The sequence below is a fragment of the Miniopterus natalensis genome, chromosome 19, assembly GCF_054644295.1.
Source record: "Miniopterus natalensis isolate mMinNat1 chromosome 19, mMinNat1.hap1, whole genome shotgun sequence".
Classification (NCBI taxonomy): Eukaryota; Metazoa; Chordata; class Mammalia; order Chiroptera; family Miniopteridae; genus Miniopterus; species Miniopterus natalensis.
Genome location: NC_142099.1, coordinates 32,218,831 through 32,242,864, shown reverse-complemented (window position 1 = coordinate 32,242,864; position 24,034 = coordinate 32,218,831). Strand labels below are relative to the sequence as shown.

General features: G+C 49.8%; 1 protein-coding gene and 1 long non-coding RNA gene across 2 annotated transcripts in view; one reads left to right on the top strand and one right to left on the bottom strand.

Moving 5' to 3' along the window:
• Positions 1 to 24,034, top strand: part of LOC148090944 (uncharacterized) — a 71,255-nt gene that overhangs the window by 28,921 nt on the left and 18,300 nt on the right. The gene's annotated exons all lie outside the window — the stretch shown is intronic.
• Positions 4,309 to 20,472, bottom strand: GOLT1A (golgi transport 1A). Its single transcript, XM_016215433.2, is given in 6 exon segments — positions 4,309 to 4,347; positions 4,350 to 4,414; positions 4,535 to 4,602; positions 6,549 to 6,727; positions 7,670 to 7,761; positions 20,448 to 20,472. Coding segments are annotated over 6 exon segments (468 nt in total).

The following is a 24,034-nucleotide window of genomic DNA, read 5'->3' as shown; positions in this document are numbered from 1 at the left end:
GGGGCATGCAGGAGGCAGGGGATCAATGGCTCGCTCTCATCATTGATGTTTCTCTCTCTCCCTCTCCCTTCCTCTCTCTGATATAAAAAAAATATATTTAAATAAAATAAAATGACACTGTAATTGATAGGCTGAAGGTGTGTGAGTACACAGGGTCTTTGGGAGCCTTTGGGAGCCGGTCCTGGAGGGCCCAGGCCAGCTTTCTGCAGGGGTGGCTCCTGAGCTGGGTCTCTGAGCAAGTGGGGAAGCTGAATAAAGGCTCACACGAAAGGCAGGTGGGAGGGCCAGGACTGGGTGTGGGGGGAACTGCAGGCCCTTGAGTCTGCCAGAGGGTGAGGCTCTGCTGGAGAAAAGGAAAGTGATGAAGGGCCACGCAGGGGCTTCACCCGGAGGGTCCGAGACAGAGAGGAATGTGTGCAGGCTAGCATTTCACACGGAGCGTTCTGGCTGCTCCGCAGGCGCAGGGCGGTGAAAGAAGGGAGGCGGGCAGGCTGCAGGGCTAGAAGCGGTGCTCCTTCCGTGCTCCCCTCCTCCCCAGCAAAGATAGCGGGGTGCGTGAGAGTTCTGATTTTCCTGCTGCTTGTTCCAACGTGCACACACACACACACTCACTCACACACTCACGCACTCACACACTCCTCAGACTCTTAACACATGTGGTAGGAATGAATTGCTTGGAAAAGAACTGCCAGCTTCCAAGGGTCCACAGTGGCTGTCCTGCTCTGGGGAATTTTCGTGGCTCCCCCACCCCAGGAGTGTTTGTGCCTAATGAGTAACAGAAATTCTAGGCGGGATTGGAAAGCTTTTAAAATGGGGTGGCTCCTTCCTGGAGTGACCTTCATAGTACAGGGGTCTAGCAGGGTGGGAGGGGCTCTTTGGTTAGGTTTGTATTTGCCATCCATAAATTGGAGGAACAGCTCAGAGGAGAACTGTTGAGCCCATGAACTGTGCGGGGTACCCCAGGTCTCCCCAAAAGTTCCGGTGGCCGCTAATTCCAGCCACAGAGTTTATTCAATAATTACAATGGATTACAATTCATTCATCGCAATTATTCCTGCCACAATGAGGAGTCCTTGAGAGGGTCATGGCCTCACAAGTGAAGTGCAAATCAATGTATTCGCCTAGACATCCCGGAATAACCTGGCCAACCTTGTAATCAGGGCCAATCAGGCCCCCTTTGCCTGCCTAGGACACATCAGTCAGTCTTGGAACTCAGTTCCTGTCCCCATTGGGAGAGCCTCCCTGGGTCTGGGCAGACCCCTCCCCACGTGTGGATGCACAGCGCACCTACCTGGCTCCGTCCTGGGTCCTGATGGGGTGGGAGCTCCGCAGGGTCTCTGGTGATGGCACTACTTAGGCGAGTGAACACCCAGAGGGAGGGGAGCTGGGCTCGCTCTTGCCAGCTCCCTGATCACATCCCTGTTCCTTTTATAAAGCCCAGGGTGACGTCTCCAGGCATAGCCCCCCCCCCCCCTTTGACTCCCTCTCCCTCCTCCTCAGACCCCCTTAGAGAGCACAGACTGCTATCTCCAGCCTCCTGGCTCTCACGACTGAAACCTCCCCCCGTCCCCCGCCCCAGGAGCCCTCCAAGGCTGGCTTTCTGATTCCCACGAGTTCTTTCCATTCCATCTTCCTCCGGCTCCTCTCGTCCCAGACCCACTCAGTAGGAGACCCATTGTGCTCTAAGCAGTGTGGAAATGGACTGTTTGAGGAGGAGTGGGGGGGTCAGCAGGAAATGTTCCCCCACCAGACAAGAGCCACTAACACACCCAGTGTGAAGTGAGCATCCTGAAAGGGAGGAGGAGAGGCGAGGGCAGAGTGGGACCCAGGGGCCGCTCCAGCTGGCCTGGGTCACAGACCAGAAGGGGGCTCCTGGGCTGTCATTTGCAACTGGGGGGAATTCCCTTCATTTTTCCTTCTTTCCCCAGTTACTGAGCACCTGCCTAGCTCAGGGTTTTGAGGTGAATTTAACATGGTCAGATGGGGAGACAGATCTGTAAGCAGCTGTCTAAGAAAGCGAAATACAGCGGTAGCTAGAAGGTGGCTGTGTCTGGAAGTGCTAAGGGAACGTGGAGAAGCGATTTTCAGGCAACATCCTATCAGAAGGTGCTGCTCTCAGGACCCCACCTTTATGTGTTTGGCATCCATGATCATAGTGCTTTGTTGCTGTGTACCCCACATTGAAGGCAGGGACAGCTCTCCTTCCTTTTGCACCCTCAGGACCCACTTTATTGCTCAGTACAGACATAGAGGGCCCTCAAAGATATTCACTAAATACAGGGTGTCCCAAAAAATGTATACACACACTTGGAAGAATTATAAAGGCAGTGTTTATTAAAATACGTTTCATTTTCATTTAATAGCTATCAGCTGTTACAGTGTGTATACATGTTTTGGGGATACCCTATATGTAGGGTGTCTCTTTCTTGGGCCTGCAATAATGATCTTGACTCTTGGGCGAGGGGCTCCCTAGGACAGAGACAATTCCTTCTGTTAGACTGGGGGTCCCTGAAGGCAGAGGCTAGGTCTCTATCAGACAGGCTCTAGCTGGCGGGTGCACTGTGCAGACATCCACCTAATGACTGAGAAGCACTTCCTGCCGGTCCGCAGTCACTTGTCTAATGCTTTCTGTTCACAGGGGCTGCACATCATGTCACTCAGGATAAAAACGAGCCTGTAAGATCAGGCCTGCCCCTTGCCATACAGAATGACGTACATGTGTGCTCGTGAGGGTCAGCCCGCCCTGAGTCAAGAGATGGACTGACCAGGCTAGAGATACTGAGTCTCAGACACACTCACAGCTTGAGGATTTAATCTTTGCTTTTTCTCCCATAAATACAAAGTGGGATGTGATACCAGCCCCAGTCCGATCTCTGCGGGGCCCTGGATCTCTGCTCTCAACAACCCTGACGGCCTCTTGAGTTGACTAGAGAATTTGAGGTCGGTCACCTGGAGCCATCCTTCCTTCTGGACTTGGAGAAGTTCGGGCATGCAGGATAGATGAACTAGTGCAGGATGGGGGCCTGAGAGGGTGGCCCCATTTCCTTTTCAGCCCCCTCAACCAATGATCCAAGTTCAAGGAGTTCATCTCTGCTGTTCAGACCATTGAGCTGGAGCCTTGAAACCTCTGGAACAGCTGTGGGAGCCAAGAATCATTACTCCAGACAAAGAGTGGAGAGCAGACTCAATATCTAGGTTATTATGAAGCTGGCCTTGAGAGGTGGGAGCTGTGCCAAGCGCAGATATGGAGAGGGGGTTGCAGGGATGTGCCCAGCTGGTAGACGCATCAGGATGCTGGCTGTAGGGCCTCGCTGGGCTTTAAGAGATGCTTCAGAGAAAGAGCGAGGGGAAAGCACTGGGGACCACTGCCCACGCCCACCCCAAAGAGAGGACAGACTCTGCCACAGCTTTTCCTGCTGTCATTAGCTGCCACACATCTCCATACCTGGGGCCCAGACTCAGCCCGCTCCCCAGAAATCTCTAGCACTTTCTGGCTGGGTTCACCTAGACTCTCTGAGTTTCTGTTTCTTTGGCTATAATAAGCCCATTTTTCTCTACCTATTCCTTCCTCCATACCCATTCCTTCTTCCATGCCCATTCCTTCCTCCATGCCCATTCCTTCCTCCATACCCAGTGCTTCCTCTCTGCCCACTCCTTCCTCCATGCTCATTCCTTCCTCCCTGCCCATTCCTTCCTCCATGCCCATTCCTTCTTCCATGCCCATTCCTTCCTCCATGCCCACTCCTTTCTCCATGCCCATTCCTTCCTCCATACCCATTCCTTCCTCCATGCCCATTCCTTCTTCCATGCCCATTCCTTCCTCCCTGCCCATTCCTTCCTCCATGCCCATTCCTTCCTCCATGCCCATTCCTTCCTCCATGCCCATTCCTTCCTCTCTGCCCATTCCTTCCTCCATGCCCATTCCTTCCTCCATGCCCATTCCTTCCTCCATGCCCATTCCTTCTTCCATGCCCATTCCTTCCTCCCTGCCCATTCCTTCTTCCATGCCCATTCCTTCCTCCATGCCCATTCCTTCCTCCATGCCCATTCCTTCCTCCATGCCCATTCCTTCCTCTCTGCCCATTCCTTCCTCCATGCCCATTCCTTCCTCCATGCCCATTCCTTCCTCTCTGCCCACTCCTTCCTCCATGCCCATTCCTTCCTCCCTGCCCACTCCTTCCTCCATGCCCATTCCTCCCTCCATGCCCATTCCTTCCTCTCTGCCCACTCCTTCCTCCATGCCCACTCCTTCCTCCATGCCCACTCCTTCCTCCATGTCCATTCCTTCTTTCATGCCCATTCCTTCCTCTATAGCCATTCCTTAGGCACAGCCGCTCCCGGGTCCTCTCAACTTCATCTGCTCTTGTCAAATGGAGAAAGAGTAAGGAGGAGAAAAGGAGCTGAGGCAGCCAACCTGGGGAAGGGAGTGCAAGGGGAGATGGGGAAGGTCCACTGCACCTGGGGCAGCAATTTTACCAACTCCTTGTGCTCTCCCCGCCCCAAGGCCCCACCACCAACCACATGCACGATGCACTTACCGCACTCAGGAAGGGTATGTTAAAGGCATTGCCCAGGAAGCCAAAGGCAACAGGGAAAAAGCTCCTAGAACACAGGGGTGGAGGGAAGGGTCAGTGATGGCCTGGGAGGGGAGAACAGAGGGTGGCAAGGCTGAGGTCACAGAAAGGCTCCAGCTTTGGCGCCCAAGAGAGTGGGCCCCCAGGCACTGGGGCAGGCTTGGTTCTGCACTCCTGCTGTGTTAGAGGCAGCCAAGTGGAATAGTTAAGAATGAAGTCCCTGGGGCCAGATTCCTTGGATTCCAATTTTGGCTCTACCACTTACTAGCACTGTACACACTTGGGCAAATTCCTTATTTTTCTGCATCAGTTTTCAGCTGTAAAATGTGGTTAATAATAGTATCTATATCCTAGGGCCCTACATGAAGAAATGCTTAGGATTTTTTAAATTTTATTATTGTCACTGTCTTCTCCTCCCCAGATGGGGTGGCACCACCTGCTGCAGGTCACCTGGGCTCCAGGCAGGGCCAGCTTTTGGGGGCTGTGCTCATGTCTGTTCTCCCTCCTGCCTCGGCCTCCCACTCTCATGACACACACCCTACAGGGCATGGCTGAGCACACAGGTGTGGTCCTTCAGAGGGCTTGGAGGCACCGAGGCTGAAGCGGGAAGGGAGCCCTGTGTGTAGCAGAGAGGTCAGGGGGTCAGAAATGTGAATTCTGCCTGAGTTATTTCCTTGTCTTGGGCCACAGTTTCCTGAGGTTCACCTGCATCCCTGAGGTCTCATGCTCTGACCCCACTCCCACCCACGCAGTGCTGCTGTAAGGTGTCTTTGTCCAGGTTGACTTTGGGTTTAAACTACTGAATTGTCAGTGGCCCTGCTCACAGTCAGAAGCCCTCAATAAGTGGTCTGCATGACTGTTGTCAGATTTATTTGTTTTCCCTACTGCATTGCAAGTCCTCAGGAAGTCTCTCCCTGTTTAGCGCTGTGTCCCCAGACCTAGCCATGCATGGGGCACAGAGTATGTGCTTTTTATATATGCGACTCTGAACAAATGACTGAATATTAACCGAATCGATGGCAGAACACGTGTGAGGACATTTTTTTTCTTGAGGCCACGCTGCGTGATGTTTTGCGAGGTGTAGGCATCCAGGCTAATCAGGGCTGTTTTCAAGGCTACACTGAGCAGAGCGAGGGCTCCTATGGGAACGCTGGGTTCCTGACCCCAGCTCCTTGCCATGATTCCATAGGCCATGAGTCTTCCAGGCTCCATCATCCCATCTCACCCCTGCTCTCTCCACAGCACCACAGAGACGCTGGGAGTCTTTCCTGCCACCACCACCCCCCACCTTCCCTAGGGTCCTTTCCTTCGTCCTCAGGGCCCTCCAGTCTTCTCTTAGACCCTGCCCATCCCTCAAGACCTGTGTCAGGTCCTGCTTCCTGTAGGACACACTCTGGCCCTGGTAATGGATACACTTCTCCACTGAGTCCCACCCTGCCTTTCACCAGGCCCAGGCTGACACTGACAGGCCAAGGGATGTGGAGCCAGGAGCCAGGGACAGCTGGATCCAGGTCAGATCCTCTGCACACTGCCTGTGAGACCTGGGGCAGGGGCAGCCTTTCTGAGTGTTGGTTTCCATATCTGTAGAGAACAATCCTACAGTGGGTTGTGGAGACGACAAAGTGAGATTCTGCTGGTGAGGGTGCTGGGTGCATACTTGGGGCCTAGCAAATGTTAGCTCGCTGCCCTTGCTAACCGTTCAGCTTGAGCATGGGCCCTGTATGTCTTCCCTGGTGACTGCACAGTGCTGGGCACACAGCAGGTGCTCAATGTGTGCTGATGGACGGGCAGATCACTCCGATGTGTCCTTCAACCTACTGTTGGAGGCGCCTTCCCAAGGTCAGCCCGATGCCCCTCCCCATTTCCAATCCTCTCATGGTTCCCTTCTCCTGCGGGGTGAGTCCAGCTTCTGCACCCAGCTGGCTGTGCTGCCCAAACCTGGTGGCCCATCCGGGGCAAGGGATCTGCACTCACTTGAAGAGGTTAAAGAATCCGTAGGTTTCTAGAAGCATCCCCAGGAGGGGCCAGCGCAGGAGCACAACGATCACGCCCCCCAGGAAGAAGCCGGTGCCCTTGAGCTTGTGCCTCTGGAAGAAGAAGAAGAAGGTCTTCCTCAGGCCGATGACGAGGGAGAGGCCGGTCAGGAACAGCAGCTGGGCAGAAGAAGAGGAGCGTGAGTGCCACCTGCCCCGCGCCTCGGGGGCCCCCATCACGGGGCGGGACTGGCTAACTCTGCAAGGAGGGGTGATTTCAGAGAGGGTGACACAGCCATGGGGCGGAATTACAGCCTTGAATAATGCCCAGAGGCAGGGGGCCGGCCAAGGAGAACCTAGAGGTTCTGGAATCTCTCACCCAATTCAACCCAGTTTCTTGGATCCCAACCAGTTCTCCATATATGACTTCATTTCTCATCACACCTTCCGAGGAAGGTGGGATAGATAGTGAGAGGCTCTCCACTTCAGGAAGGTGAAAACCAGGCCTACATAGGTTAGGCAGCCAAACCCAAAGTCGCACGGACCACCAGGGCTCCACTGCCCACGCAACTGTACCCCCCGGCCCTCCATTATCTGGCCCTGCCATGGTCTGCAGCTTGGCTCCTAAGGATCCCTAAGAGTGCCCAGGCTCCTGTCAAATTTAACTCTGGCTTCCTTCCAGCATGTTCCGTCCACCTGAATGTGCTTTATCCAGCCCCCAACCCATTTTCCTTTCCAAATTCCTTCTCACCCTTTCCCGGTTGAGTATGCTCTTTCCTCCAAGCACTTTGTTTCCTATTAAATGTGTTTGTCTTATGGTGACTGCACACCTCTGCCTTCCTCCCCAGTCATGTATGTGCGTGTGACATCCCTGCCCCTAGCTGGTGGGAGTCCAAAGGAGGGACAGTGTCTAATTCCTCCTGGCACCCCCAGAGCCTCACTCGGAGCTTGGCGTGAGAATCCAGGTCCTCAGGTTCTCTGCCCAGCAGGACCTGCTGTGCATCCCCCCAGGCTTGGTGGCACCTGACCCCTGGATGGGCACAATCTGAAGGAGCTTAGGGATGACCCCAGCAATAGAGACCTCAGGAAGCTTGGGGCAGTCCACAGGCCAGGGGCACTCACGTTTCCGAAGGCCAGGAGCACGGAATCAAAGTGCAGGAGCATTCCCAAGAAGACGAAAAAGACACCGAAGCCGGCGGTGCCCACACCGATCTCTGCAACAGGCAAGGAGGCTGTGGTGGGATGGGCTCTGGGGGAAGGTGGGGACTCTGGGCTCCCCCTCCTTACCACTGGACAGGAGCCCTCTGGGGAGTGGGGGGTGGGGAGCTTCGGTGCCCCGGGAGGTGATGGGTCAGGAAGGGAGGACAGGCACCAATGCACATTTAGCGCCTGAGAACCAGGGTCAGTTCTGCGCATCACTGCCTTCTGTCCCGAGAACAGCCCCCTGGCATAGCCGGAGCTACCTCGCCGCTTTCCGTCTTTAGCTGCGCCGTCCAGATCATGATCAGGGTTGGGCTCCTGGCTGAGCACAGCCCTCTGCCCACTCTAATCCTGTCCTCGGGTGGTTGGGAGCCACCCATGCCCAGCCCAACCCACGGTCAGGCCGAAGGGGACCACCGACAACTCCTGGCCACCAGCCCCAAAGGGCCTCGAAACCACCCAGCTGTCCTGCCTGATTCTCAGGAGGCTAGCCTTCCTGAACAACTAACTCTTCACACTGTGTTGCTTCTCCTCTTAACTGTCCCTGTCCCCAACTTTCCCGTGAAGGCCTGTCGCACTGGTTTAGAGAAACAGAATCATCCGTCAGTATGTGCTCGCCCTCCCACCCGGAGTCTGCCCCCGAGCCAGGACCTGCTCCCTTTTCCTCCCTCCCTCCTACAGCCGCGCCTTTGGGCCCCACCACGCAGCCCCAAGCCTTGGGATCTCAGCCACAGTGGCCCTGCGGTTCCCCAGGCTGGGCCCGCACCCACAGCACCCAGCCCTGGCTGCGCTGTGTGCTCTGTCCTCGGGCATTTTCTGAAGCAGCGGAGCCAGTGAGGACAGCACAGAAGTGCAGGATATTAAGGCCCCGTGTTGGGTCATGGGCTACATTTTTGACATCTTGATACATATTTCAGATTGCTCCCCTCAAAAAGAGTTGTAACAATAACAGGATATGAGGTTCCTTTGTTTTCCTTAAATGCTCTCCTTAACACCAAATTGTTAATTGTATTTATCTCTGCCATTCTGAGAGTCAACAAATGACAATTCATTGTATTGCTTCATTTTTTAAATTTTTTACTTTTTAAATTTATCTTTATTGTTGAGAGTATTACAGGTATCCCATTCCCCCCCCCCAATTGGTCCCCTCCACTTCCCTCCAACCCCCTTCCCAGGCCTTCACCCCATTATTGACTGTGTCCATGGGTTATGCATATAATTTCTTTGGTTAATCTCTTCTCACCCTCCACCCCCCTTCCCTCTTCCCTCTGAAATATGATCACCTGTTGCATGCGTCAATGTCTCTGGATCTATTTAGTTCATCAGATTCTTTTGTTCATTAGCTTCTTCTTAAAGAAGACCCTTCAACTTTTCCTGTAGTGCTGGTCTGGTGGTGATGAACTCCTTTAGCTTTTCCTTGTCTGAGAAGCTCTTTATCTGACCTTCAATTCTAAATGATAGCTTTCCTGGGTAGAGCAATCTTGGTTGTAGTTCCATGTTTTTCATCACTTTGAATATTTCTTGCCACTCCCTTCTGGCCTGCAAAGTTTCTGTTGAGAAATCAGCTGACAGTCGTATGGGGGCTCCCTTGTAGGTAACTAGCTGCTTTTCTCTTGCAGCTTTTAAGATTCTCTCTTTGTCTTTAACCTTTGGCATTTTAATTATGATGTGTCTTGGTGTGGGCCTCTTTGGGTTCCTCTTGTTTGGGACTCTCTGTACTTCCTGGACTTGTAAGTCGATTTCTTTCCCCAGGTAGGGGAAGTTTTCTGTAATTATCTTTTCAAATAGGTTTTCAATTCCTTGGTCTCTTTCTTCCCCTTCTGGCACCCCAATAATACGAATGTTGAGCCTCTTGAAGTTTTCCCAGAGGCTCCTTATACTATCTTCATATTTCTGGATTCTTTTTCCTTTTTGCTCTTCTGGTTGGGTGTTTTTTGTTTCCTCATGTTCCAAATTGCTAATTTGATTCTCAGTGTCCTCTACTCTACTGTTGATTCCATGTAAATTATTCTTCATTTCAGTTCCTGTAGACTTCATTTCAAATTGGTACTTTATTATGTTATCGATTTTCTCAGTTATTTCCCTAACAGTCTGCTTAAACATCCTTATAACCATTATTCTGAACTCTGTATCCGTTAGCTTGCTTGGATCTATTTCATTTAGTTCCTGTTCTAGAGATTTCTTCTGTTCTTTCCTTTGTGACATGTTTCTTTGCCTCCACATTTTGGCTGCTTCCAGGTGTTTGTTTCTATGTATTAGGTAGAGCTGCTGTGTCTTCTGGAATTTGTAGAGTGGCTTTGTGTAGTAGGTGTCCTGTAGGGTCCAGTGACTCAGCCTCCCCAGTCACCTGAGCTGGGCCTTCTAGGTGCTCCCCTGTGTGGGCTGTGTGCACTGTCCTCTTGTAGTTGAACCTTGGTCGCTGTTGGCATCCCTGGTAGGAACTGACCCCCAGGCCAATCGGCTGTGAGGACCAGCTGCAACTATAGCCAAAGAGCTGCTGTGCTGGAGACACCCCTATGGAGCAGGATTTGCTTCATGGGGCTTTGGTGTTCACCGAGTGCGCCCCTTGAGTGTCACTCATGGATGTGGTAGGGTTGTAATCCTGCGTGGTTGAGTCTGAGCACCAGGTGCACTGTCTCTGGGGCCTCCTGGGAAGTGCAAAGTCAGCCTGTGCCAGTGCCTTGCTCAGGGCCACCCAGCATGAGCTACACAGCAAACCATATTTGGCTGCTACTTGTGCTGGGCTTGGGGGTGTCCAGGAGAGGCCAAGCTATGAGCCAGTGCAGCTGCCGCTAGTGCCAGGCCTGGGGCCACTTATCAAGCTGTATGGGGCAGCTGCTGCTTGTTTGAGAGATTTTAGGAAAGTCCTAAGCATGAGGCTCAAGAGGCCACTTGCTTAGAAAAGCCCCTGGAAATGGCCTGGATGAGCTGCAGGTGGGGAGGGGCGGGGCCTCCGGGAATCGCGGGGCCAAAGGTTCGAGTCAGGTGCTGGGGATTCAAACATGGCGCCTGCCTGCGGCTGTGTGCGGGGAGGACTCGCGAAAGAAGCCATGGCCTCCGCCAGCCCTTCTGCCCGGGAGGAAGCCGCCCCTCCACCTCTCGCCCGGATTCCAGGCAGGTTAGTTCCCCCCGAGTGTCCCAGGTCCTTTCTGGCTGCTGCCCGGCGCTGGGCTCCGAGGGAGCGTCTGAGTGAGTCCGTGCCGGGCCCTTTAGGAGGAGCTGCTGGGGCTCCCGAACCTTCGCGACCCTCAGGGACAGTCCCTGCTGGTTTCAGAGCCTGGAGTTGTGGGGGCGTCTCTTCCTGGCCTGGAGCCCTGGGCTGGGGCCTGCTGTGGGGCTGGGACCCCTCGCTCATCCGGGAAACCTCCACCGCTGAGATTCCCTTCGGGCTTTCAACCGCGCACCGGGTGTGGGCCCGCGGCCGCGTCTCTGAGATTCAGCCCCGACCCGCCCTCGTCTCTGCCCCCCCTGCCCGTTCTCGGTGTTGCTTCAGGTCCCTGGTTGTGGGGCTTCTCTTCAGCCAGATCTCAGGAGGCTCTGAGTGACGGTGGTTCTGTATCTTAGTTGTAATTTTGATGTGGCTGCGGGAGGCGGCGGGTGCAGCTGTGACCTACGCCGCCATCTTGTTTCTCTGTATTGCTTTCATTTTTAAATTGAACTAAACTGAAATTTTATTTTGAGATGTGATAAAATACACATAAAATTGACCATCTTGACAATTTTTTAAAAATCCCCACCCAAGGATATTTTTTCCATTGCTTTTCAGAGAGTGGGGGGGGGGAGAGAGAGAGAGAGAGAGACAGAGAAAGAGAGACAAACATCGATGTGAGACAGACAAATTGATTGGCTCTCTCCTGCACACACCCTGACTGGGGCCTGGGATTGTGTCTGCAGCCCATGCCCTTGGCTGAAATCGACCCTGTGCCCCTTCAGTCTGTGGGCCAATGCTCTAACCACGGAGCAAAACTGGCTAGGGCTCACCTTGACAATTTTTAAGTGTACAGTTCATTGCTTTCAGTACATTCACATTGTTGTATAGCCATCACCACTACCCACCTCGGAAACTCTTTTTATCTTACAAAGCTGAAACTCTGTACCCATCAGACACTAACCTCTCATTCCTCCCCCCACGGCCCCTGGCACCCACCGTTTTACTTTCTGTCCCTATGAATTTGACTACTCTAGGGACCTCATAGAAGTGGAATCACACAGCATTTGTCATTTTGTGACTGGCTTATTTCACTTAGCACAATGTCCTCCAGGTTCATCCATGCTGTAGTATGTGTCGATCAGAATTTCCTTACTTTTTAAGGTTGAATAATATTCCATGGTATGTTTATACTACATTTTGTTTATTCATCTGTGGGCGGACACTTGGGTTGCTTTCACCTCTTGGCTATTGTGAGTATGCTTCTATGAACATGGGTGAACAGATATCTCTTTGAGACTCTGCTCTCAATACTTTGGGGTATATACCTGCAAGTGGGATTGCTGGACCAAATGGCAGTTCTATTTTTAATTTTTTGCGGGACCACTGTACCATTTTCCATAGCAGGTGCTCCATTTTATATTCCCACCAGCAGGGCACGAAGGTTTTAGTTTCTTCACATCTTCGCCAGCACTTGTTATTTTGTGTTTTTTTAAATCTTTTATTTATTATTATTATTTTTTTAATCCTCACTGGAGGATATGTTTATTGATTTGATAGAGAGAGGAAGAGATACAGAAAGAAACACTGATGTAAGAGAGAAACATCGATTGGTTGCCTCCCTTATGTGCCCCTACTGGGGATCAAACTCAGAACCTCCTTGGTGTACAGAATGACTCTCTGATCAACTGAGCCACCCGCCGGCCAGGGCTTTTTTTGTTTTTGATAGCATCCATCCTAATGGATATGAAATGGTATCTCATTGTGGTTTTGATTTGCCTTTTCCTCATGATTACTTTATGTTGAGCATCTTTTCATGTGCTTATTGGTCATTTGTATATCTTTAGAGAGTGTCTATTTTAGGTCCTTTGCCCATATTTAAAACAGGTTTTTGTTGGTGGTATGTTGTTGAGTTGTAGGAGTTCTTTATATAGTCTTGATATTAGCCCCTTATCAGATATACGCTTTGCAAATATTTTCTCCCATTCCATAGATTGTCTTTGTACTCTGTTGATTGTGTCTGTTGAGGCAGAGAAGTTCTTAATTTTGATACAGTCCAATTTATATAATTTTTCTTTAGTTGCCTGTATTTTTGTATCATATCCCAGAAATCATTGTCATATCCAGTGTCATGAAGCTTTTTTCCTATGTTTTCTTCTAAGAGTTTTATAGTTTTAGCTCTAACTTTGAGCTAAAATGAACTATTATTTTGCCTGTGGATCAGTTTTCCCAACATCATTTGTTAAAAAGATTACCTTTTCCCACTGAATGGCCTTGGGACCCTTGTTGAACTCTTTTGGCGCTTTATGTCAGGGTTTATTTCTGGGCTCTTTTATAGTCATTGGTCCATATGTCTGTCTTTATGCCAGTCTCACACTGTTTTGATTATTGTAGCTTGGTAATAAGTTTTGAAATCAGAAAGTGTGAAGCCTCCAACTTTGTTCTTCCTTTTCAAAATTACTTTGGCTATTCAACATCCCTTGAAGTTCCAAATGAATTTTAGGAGAGACTTTTCTATTTCTGCAAAAAACAATTGGGATTTTGATAGAGATTGCACTAAATCTGTAGATTGCTTTGGGTATTACTGACTTCTTAACAATGACAAATCTTCCAATCCATGAATACAGGATGTCTTTCTATTTATTTGTGTCTTTTACAATTTTTTTCACCAACAATTTGTAGTTTTCAGTGTACAGGCATACCTCATTTTATTGTGCTTTGTTTTACTGTGTTTTACAGATGTTTTGTTTTTTTATAAATTGAAGGCAAGGCCAAGGCCCTTCACCAGCAAAAAGATTACAACTTGCTTTATTGCGGTGGTTTGGAACCAAACCCTCAATATCTCGGAGGTATATCTGTATAAATGGAATTGTGTTGTGTCCTTTTAGAAAATTAATGACTAGGTTGTAAAGCTTCAAGTTTATATGGTACATACAGTTTTGCAACTTCTTTTTTTACAGTTTTGCAACTTGCTTTATTTACTTAATGTAGCTAGAATGCCTTATTTTCTTTTTATTGTAAATAGTATGGTGGATAGGGATATGGCATGAGTACCTTTTAAAACTATAACGTATAATTTTATAAAAATTATTTTTGATTTAAAAAATTTGAAGTTAGCTTAATTTTTACAACGAGAACACATAGGTAATTTTTAAAGAGAAAAGTTTTAACAAACTTGTTAACTAAAGTATTAAAATTGATCCTCAGACTCTCTGTGAAATTGGTATTATTGCCATGCTTTTACAGATAGTGGTAACAAGTTAAAAGTCTGGCTGTTAAGAGGCAGAACTGTAAAAACAAAACAAAACAAAGACAAAATAATTGAGACTAGACTTACTGGCTGAGCTATATTTACAAGTGAAAGAAAACAAAACAACACGACCATCTTCTGGGCAGTCAGTCTTTCTAACCTGTTACCAGACAGACCTTAAGAGGGTCAGGACCAGTTCCAGCAGAGAAATAAAGCCAAAGGGCTTCTTCAAAAATTTTTTTAAATATTGAGATGAGATTTATTGTTCAGACTATAAACCTCACTCAATTTATAGTCCAGAAAAGTGCCAGTCTTGTTGAGTCTCTTTTTTGGCAGAGCTGGATTCTGTTAGGACCCAGTGCAGCCTCATATCTGTCAGCATATCATCCAGCAGAATCCATCTGCACTAATGGCTGATGCCTCCTGCTTCTGACCAGCTTCTGTGATCTATTTGGGCTTGTTTTCCACTTCCACCTCCCAGTGGTGCTTGTCTGAACTCAATCTCTTAAAGCCCGGGACACTGGGCAGGACAACCCCCTTGGGTCATCACGAAGGTTACGTTCTGTCCTTCCATGTTGCATGATTTTCTATCCTGAGAGACACTAAGTTGAGGATCTAGAAGTACATCTACTTTGTCATGATAATTTTATAGGGGCCGGAATATTGTGGAGGGAGACCACAACATATTCTTTCATTTGAATAACAAAGGCATTTTAAGTTTGTATGCCTATTATAAAAATATCTGATCTTAGCTTATGCCTGCCACAAAAATATGTCATTGATCCAGTTCTGACAATCGAGCCTTGTCTTCTGTCTTCCTTAGGTGGATATTTTTGTGTGGAAACACAATGTGAGCATTTTATTAGGTTTTCATTTTGTTTCGTTAAAATATCCATATGTTCATCCTGTAAACACTTAAGAACAGCCTCTTCCTCATTTTGTGGAAACAGCGTAAGTTTCTCAGATTCACACTTCATGTCTTTTCTCCTATATTATACTTTCTTCTGCAACAGTGATTTGCTGGTTTACACAGTTATTGTTCCGCACTCTTCAGGGGCTGGTGCAGTTCCGCAGGTTTCCCATGATGGGGGCAGCCTTCCTTACTGGAGAAACTGCACCATGGACACAAAACCTCACGGGAAAGGGTCAGACGCTGTTTCTCACATGCAAGCCTCAGACCTTCCTCCATCCCTCGCATCTCTCGCATCTCTCGCATCTCTAGGGGAATAGCTTAGCAATTTCAGTTAAGTTACCCGTCTGGGGTTGCTCCCGAAGTTCTTCTTGGGGCACAAGCTTGGCAGAGGGCAGGGGTATGGGGGCACCTCACCAGGAGTGACAGAAGTGTCCCCAGCCCTACGAGATCCAGGCAGAAGGGGCAGCACGCCCCCTGCTGGACGCAAGGACAAGAGGGAGGCTCTGGTAACTTCAGGGAGGCCTGGCTCTCCAAGGCACCACCTACCTAAGGAGAAGCGCAGATTCCCCCCCCCCCCCCCCCCCCCCCCCCCCCGACCTGAGACGCAGCAGCTTTAGGTGTCCCTGTCATGGCAGGCAGATCGCTGCCCTCTCTAGCAACCACCCCAACCTGTAGCTCCAGAACGGCTGCCAAGAAGAGCCCACAGCCTGCAAGCTGTCGCAGATGAGCCGGCGGCCCCAACTCACACTCTGTGGCTGCGATAACTGAAGCCAGGTGCAATGTCTTTCTTGCTCCAGGAAGGAAAGCAGTATCTCTTGAACCAGGTGCATGGGTCCTTCTGGCCCAGGGCTGTGCAGGGAGCCACCATTCATTTCTTCCTTCCTGCCTCTCTCTCTCTCTCAGCAATCACAAATGTACAGAAAAGTTGCAAGTGCAAGACAAAAATTTTTTTTTTCCTGAACCATTTGAGAGTAGTTGCCACGGGCTATCTCACCACCCGGGAATACTTTGGTGTGGTTTTCCTTTACCAGGATACAACCACCAAAGTCAAGAAATTAACATTGATACACTACTACCATCTAAAGTCAGACCACAATGAAGTTTCATCAGCTGTTCAGTAATATCATTTTTAACAAAAGGATTCAGTTTAGAACCACGTGTGGCATTTGGTTTTATGTGTCTCATGTCTGGAACAGTACCTCGTCTTTCCTTGACATGACAGTGATAATTTTGAAGACTTGGACCAATTATTTTGTATCTGTTCCTCTATTTGGTTTGTCTGAAGTTTGCTCATGGCTAGAGACTGGTTATGCAGAAATATCAACAAGATGGGATGCTGTGTTCTTCTCACTTTGGCCCATTACTGATGATGTTTCTTTATCTTTTTAAATGTTTTGTTTTTTTTAATTGGTTTTTTAGGGAGAGAGAGAGAGAGGCATTGATGTGAGAGAAACATGGATCCGTTGCCTCCCGTATGCATACGCCCTGACCAGGAATCAAACCGATGACCTTTTGGTGCACAGGATGATGCTCTATCAACTGAGCCACACCAGCCAGTGCAAATGGTGATGTTTCTCTAACCACTTGATTAAGGTGGTGTCTGCCAGGTTCCTCCACTATACAGTTCCTCTCTACTCCCTGCTCTGACCTGCCAGGACACCCTCCTTGCCCTGCCTTGGCACAGGCCAACGTCAGTGTGAACCTCCTTCCTCCTGGCTAGGGCTCTGATGCCTTCTCTCGGCACCACCCTGTTTCCACCTAACGGCTTTAACACTGCATTGTTCAAGAAGAGGAAGGAGGAAATTGGGGAGAGAAAGAGCCTTCCGTCGCTTTTCCAAATTAACAATAGTGATTAATAGTAACAACCACTTGCACTCACAAGCGCATGGCGCCAGGCTAGGCCTAAGCACTTTAAGTCTTGTTGACTCATCGAATTTTCCTAACTGCCTACGGGATAGGGATGGATGCTGTTAGCCGCACTTCACAAACAGAACTGAAGCGCTGAGAGATGAAGCCACTTGCCCGGAGGCACACGGCTAGCAGCTGGCAGGCCAGGGTTTGATCCCAGGAGTCTGGCTCTAGTCACCCCCGTACTCCTCCACAGAAATTGCTCTTGCTTTGGCCATCCTTGATGTCCATGTTCCCAAATCCAATGGACAGGTGTCAGTCCTCATGTGTTAGCAGTGGGCCACTCCCTCTTGAAATCGCCTTTCTCTTGGATTCCACGAGAGCATGTGGTTGGTTTTCTCCCTGCTGCTGACCACTCTTCCCCTGCCTCCTTTGCCAGCTCCTACTACTTCTCTCTTCCTCTTGGGATTCTAATTGCTCAGGGCTTTGGCCCAAGTTCATGTCTATTCTGTTTTCATACATATTCCCATGTCTTTAAATATCGCTTGTGTGCTGACACTGTTGATATCTATCTTTAATATATTAAATTTATTATTATTTATTTAGCCCACATAAATAAATAATGAGTTTGAGCTTCCAAACTCATATTCAGCTGCCTACTTAGCATATGTGCTTGGTTTTCTCTCTTGAATCAACAGGTCCAAACTGAGCTATTCATCTTCTTTCCTTAAACTTGCACCTCCCCTGGTTTTCCTCAAATCAATAAATATGTCATCCCCACCCACCGGGCAGCTTGCAGCAGAAGCCTGAGAGCCATCACCGAGGCTCCTCACCACTCCCCCAGTCAGCTAGTTTCATTGCTTCTTCTTCCCAAATGTATCCTGTAATCTGTCTGAAATCTGTGACATTTTTGATTGTCACAACTGGGAATGAGAATGTGCCACTGGCATCTCATGTGTAGAGGCCAGGGATGCTGCTAAAATCCTATAATGCACAGGACAGAGCCCACAACGAAGAATTACCCCGCCCCAAGCCACCCTCATGTCTGCTTGGACCCTCCGACATTCTCCTGCTGGTCTCTGCTTCATTCCCTTCTCTACACGGCAGGCAGGGATCTTGGAGGACACACCGCCCAATCATATGGGCGCGCAGCGAAGACTCCCTCATGGCTTCCCAATGGGCTGAGACGAAGCATCCATTTCCTTGGCTCACAGCCCTGCATGCTGTGGCCCAGGCCTGCTTGTCCAACTTCATCTCCTGCCACTGTCCCCCTTGCCTGCCACACTCCAACCACTCCATTGTCCCCGTGATGAGCCTCCTGCCTCAGGGCCTTTGACGATGCAGTTTCTTCCTGATTGCTCTCTGCCTAATGCACACTCAACTCATCCTTCTCAAGGCAGATGTCAGCTCCTCAGGGACACCTGCTCCACTGTCCATTCCCTGACCTAAATCTAGTTCCCTCATTTCTTTCATAAAATTCAGCATATTCTTCATAGGACTTAGCATATTTTGGTTTAATAAAATGTTCGCTTGCCACTGGGCTCAGGCCTCAGATATCTTCTCTCTATAGTTTTAGAAATATTAAGGTCAGTTGTTCTCAACGGGGGAGGTTCTTTCTCAGGGGACATTTGGAAATGTCTGGGAACATTTTTAAAAAATCCTCACCCTAGGATATGTTTCCATTGATTTTAGAGAGAGAGGAAGGGGGGGGAGAGAGAGAGAAACATTGATCAGTTGCCTTTCATATGCGCCCCAATCGGGGATCAAACCCGCAACCTAGGTATGTGCCCTGATGGGGAACTGAACCCGCAACCCTTTGGTATACAGGATGATGCTCCAATCAACTGAGCCACCGGCCAGGACTGGAGACATTTTTTATTGTCACAACTGGGAATGAGAATGTGCTACTGGCATCTTGTGTGTAGAGGCCAGAGATGCTGCTAAAACCCTATAATGCACAGGATGGAGCCCACAACGAAGAATTACCCCGCCCCAAGATGTTAGCAGTGGGGAGGCTGGGGCATGTGCCCAGATGAGCTCACAGAGTCTTGTGCCTTTAAATATCATCTATATGCGGAAGCTTCCAAATTCCCCTCTCCATCCCAGACTTATATACCTGACTACCCACCTGACATCTCACCTGGATGCCTGAAGCAGCACATCCAGCTCAACATGCCTGCCTCCCCCTACTCACCCCTTCTAATTGCTCAGGTTAAAAACAACGGCGGTATTCCTGACTTTTCTCTCACACTCCACATCCAGTCCAGCAAATCCTTGCAGCAGTTTCCTCAAAACATATCCAGCTTTCACCACTTCCCACCAGTTCACTGCTGCCACCTTGGGCTCCTCCACACCTCTCCCCTCAGCACTGGGCTCCCTGTTGCCTACCTCATCCCTCTACAGTATATTCTCAACCCAACACCCACAGTGATCTTTTAAAAATACAAATAGATCATATCACTCCTTCGCACAAAACCTTCCAATGGTTTACCATGTTATGGAGATAAAACTAAAGTTTTTATAGTGTGGCCTCCCTTACTATACTCCTTCTCTCCCCTTTACTCACTTTGCTCCAGCAGCACCAGCCTACTTGTTCTTCAAATACGCCAAGTGTGCCAGTGCCTCAGGGCCTTTGCACTGGCTACCCCTCTTCCCAGACAGCTGCATGGCTTGCCTTCCTCACATCCTGTGGGTCTCTGCACAAAAGGCCCCTTCTCAGCGAAGCCTTTCCTGACCAACCCATGCAAAATAATAGCTCCCAGCCTCCTTACCTGCTTTATTTTTGCCCAGAGGATGTTATCACCACCTGGCATACATACTACACACTGACTTCTTTACCTGTTAATCGCCTGCTCCCCCACTCTAGACTGTATGGAGGGGATATGCCTGTTCATTCACTGTTGTATACTCTGTGCCCGACACAGTGCTGGGCACAAGAGGAGACAAATCTGCTCAGTGAATGAATGAGTATCACCTCCCGTTCGCAGAGGGTTTAAGTAACTCACCCGAATGAAACTCGCAGAGCCAGTTCCCACCCGTCCCAGACCTGCAGGCTACTTCACTGCCCACTCTCCAAGGCAGGGGAAGATTGCTTAGGGTGGGGATATGGTGACTTGAGGAGCGGAGTGGAGTTTATTTTCTGACAAGAAGGGCCTCAGGGCCCAGGGGACCCTGAGAGTTTTGAGGGGCAAGATATCTGAATGGGCAGCGGCTTCCCGGGTTCGTTCACCTTTGCGGCATCCCAGGCATAAGAACCCTGAGCGGAAAGGCGTCAGCTTGAGTGGCAAACTCGCCAGTTCCCCCAGCTACCGGCCTTCGGCTGCCTGGGGGCCTGGAGCAATCCCCCACTCCCTGGGAGACAGAGGAGCCACACCCGGCCACGGCCCTGCTGCATGGAGGATGCCAACACGGCAGCTCCAGAGGTCACCTCACAGGTTTCCCACAAGGGATCCCAGCTGGGAGGGGCATTGTCTCGGCCCCCACCTGGCCCAGACAGCCCATGCCAGCCCAGCCCGTCCACGGCGGGGCCCCTCGCACTCACTCTGCCACTCGGTGATGGAGACCATGCCGCGGGCTGCCTGGGGGGCCTTCGGGGGTGGAAGCTGGCCAGGGCGAGCAGTGCAGAGAACTGAGCCTGTACATGCTCAAGGGAAGCTGACCCTTGGTAAGTTGTGAAAGGAGCCTCTGGTAAATCATTAACCCTCCCCCCACTGCACACGCCTGCACACACATACGGCTGTTGAAAGTCACAGGCTCCCTTCTCCTGGTTCTTCCGGGGGGGGGGGGGCACTGCCCCTCCACGTGCTGGCCATCTGGAGCATCTTCTATCCCACCTGACTCTTACATCGCACCCCGTCACCCCCATGCCTTCGGGTTGAGTTCAGTTGATTTCTACTCCTTGGCAAACCTCGGACTGTATATTAAAGAACTGAGGCCTAGGAGCGCCCAGGCTCCCGGCTGGGTTTGGAGGTGTGTGGGAAGAGTCGGAATCTGTGTTTCTTTTTGGAAAAGTACAAAATTCACCTTGTAAGTAGTTCGCTTGTTTTGCGCTAGTACCCATGCTATTCACTAGGGGACGACAAGGAACTGAGAAAACCTGTTGCTGCTAGTCTCAGACTCAGCTAAACCCAGGGCAGAAGCACCCTGGGGGAGTTAGACACGAAGGGCTTCAACCAGCTTTGGACTGTGGGGTAGAGTTGTGGAAGATAAAAGATGAATTTGGACTTGGGGTAGGGCTGGACTGTTGAGGAAGCCTGGTTCTAGTCTACCCACCAGCTGAATAGACATGGGTGTGTCCTTTCCTACCTCTGTGGGCCTTAAAAAGGAGGGGTAGGTAGTTCCTAACACATTTTTCCCACTGTAGAGCAGCGGTTCTCAACCCCATTAAAGGCAGCATCCCTTTTATAAGGTCCCCTCTATCCTGAAATGAAGCTCATAGATGATATGACCAATCTACATGCATCATTTTTAAAATGCAAATAAAGCTAATTATAATAAATAAAAAATAATGTATAATAAGACACAATGTCTCTCAATATATAAATGCCTAGGCAAGACTTACCAGAAGCCATAAATGAAATAGGCAGATTACTTGCACCTACTTATAATCAATGTATTTGGATTTAAGAGAAATAGAAGGCCAGGGCCATTATGTAATTAAAAAACAACAACAAAGGTAATAGGGAATAGATACTAGAATAGAAATTAATGTTAGGCGAGTAATAGCGGACCCGATGTGCTTGCACGTAAAAAGAGAAAGAGGGAACTGACCTAAGCTGCAGCAGGCATAATAAAGCAAGGCAAGTTAGAGATGGCAAAGTGGGGATGAAGAGGCGCGATGCGCGTGCGAGGAGCTGGGTCCTGCGTGTGCTGCTGAGCAGCTCGTGTTACGGCGCCGAGTGGGTTAATGGGGGCGCTCGCTGGCACGCAGATCTCTGTCCCGAGACGCCATCCTGCGTTTAGGTCAAATTCGGTTGGCAGGATCTTAAAAGGCTTGGAGCTCATATATTTCCAATAGGCAATGCGATAGAGGACAGATTGGAATGAGAAATGGTCACACAAGTGCTTGAAAGCCACTGCATGTGGACCTTGGGGACAGCGTTAGAGAAAGAGAAAAAACCAGCAGGCAACTCCCCCAAACCAAACCACCCACGTGGAATCCTTACAACACAGGTGCTCTTCCCCGGCTGCAAAGCCTTTTAAAATATAAAGGATAGCTATAATATGAAATAATTTCTAAAAGCATTTACTAAAGAGACCCAGCGAGAACCCCTGCGTTTCAAGTATCTTTGCTTTGGTGCTGTTTGGTTCTCTCAGTCTCCTGCTATTTTCGTCCGGCCTTGACTTACTCAGCAAGACCCTGCTGCACTGGAACCGCTTTCAGCCAAACACGCAGGGCTGACGTGTTGTAATGTATTGTGTGGACAATGCATGGGGTAGATTCTTCAGTAATTTTGAGACAATGTCTTGATTCCATTTAAAGTTCCTTCTCCATAATAACCATCTCCTAACTTACTAATTCGTGAAACTTATAAAAAACCCTTGGAAGCTTATAAAACCTTCAGTACTATTATGAATCTCACAACTTCTACCTGTAGCGGGTGTAGCCCACTTGCACATTATAGAAGTGTGCAGGACATAGGACCAGTAATTATTGTGGAAACCTGTCCCGTGCGTTGCTGCCACTAACTGCCAGTAAGAGTGTGGCCTCCTTATGCCCCAAGACAACTTGAGCTCCCCCTAAAAGTTCTAAAGTTGCCACTAGGGGTGGGATCACCCTCATTGACACCGCTGCTAAGTCAGAGGACCCTGGGCTTCCTCCTAGGTCCATGAGACCTCAGACGTTTTATTTATCCTTTCTGTGCCTCCGTTTCTTGGGTAGTAATAGTACCTTTCACATAGATATATACTGAGGATTAGTGAGTAAATTCATGTAATGGGCAGAAAACCATGTACCTGGCACACAGTGAATGCTCCATGAGCCATTGTTATTACTCTTCTTGCCTAGTTATAGGAATTACTATTGTTCTAATATTACTATCATTAGTACACTATTCAATGCTGTTACATGAAAGACTTCTGCTCTCATCTTAAGTTGTGGTTCTAACTGCTTCCACGGGTGTACAAAACAGTAGCTTGGAAAACCTCTCCGGGGCCATGGAGCTCACCTGTGAGCTCAGAACTGAATTTGCCTGAAATGGGCCCTCCTGGTCTGATTCTCAGATGGCAGCACTGGGTACTGGAGCTAGGCCCAGTGTGGTTGTCCATTGCCCACCCTCCTGGAGGAGCCCCTTCACGTGGGCAACCCCAGGAGGAGGCTGTAGGCCCAGGAAGGCTGGGGCTGGACCTCAGCCTATGGCAGCCCATGGCCTGGCCACCATGGGAAAGGCCTGGGGGAGTGCCCGGTGCCCTGAGGCTGGAGGAGTTGACGTGGACAAGGGAAAGACACCTCCTAAGGCTGAACAGCAGGAGCCCTGGTGACATCTTTCAGCAAAGGGGGAGAACTTGGGAAACATTCCCCTCTTCCCTCATCCCCTGCAGGCAGCCAAGGGGCCTACACAGCGTTACCACCACCTCCTCCTATTTGTACATTAACTCAAAATTTCAAAGTGTTTTTCTTCTATTTTATCATTTAAATTTCCTGAGAGCTCTATAATGCAGTATTAATATCCCCATACCACAGATGAGGAAACAGAGACTCAAGGATTTTAATGGCTTGTGCAAATCTTCATGGAGCTGGCAAGGAGCAGAGCCAGGAGAGGAGCACATCACCTTCTCTCTGACCCATCTCAGCAGTGTGGGGGCCTGTTCTTCACTGCAGGCTCAGGGATGAGGTGTGCGGGGTGGCTCCAGTTCCCTGGCAGCAGCAGGTCTGGATCTGGCTGCTTCCTGACACTGACAGGCCCCTCGTTAAGAATAAATGACCATGCAGTCACAGAGCACCACTCCTCAAAGGGCATCTGCTAGTTGCTGTTTTATTTACATTTCCTGCGTGCTGTACCTTTGACAGCCCCAGCCTGGCTCTGTCCTACGGCTGTGCTGGCCCCGAGGTGGGGTAGACAGGGACCTGTGAGCATCATCCCTGGAGAGGAACCAGCCCTTGTTCGTGGGTCCAGTGGCGCCCAGTGG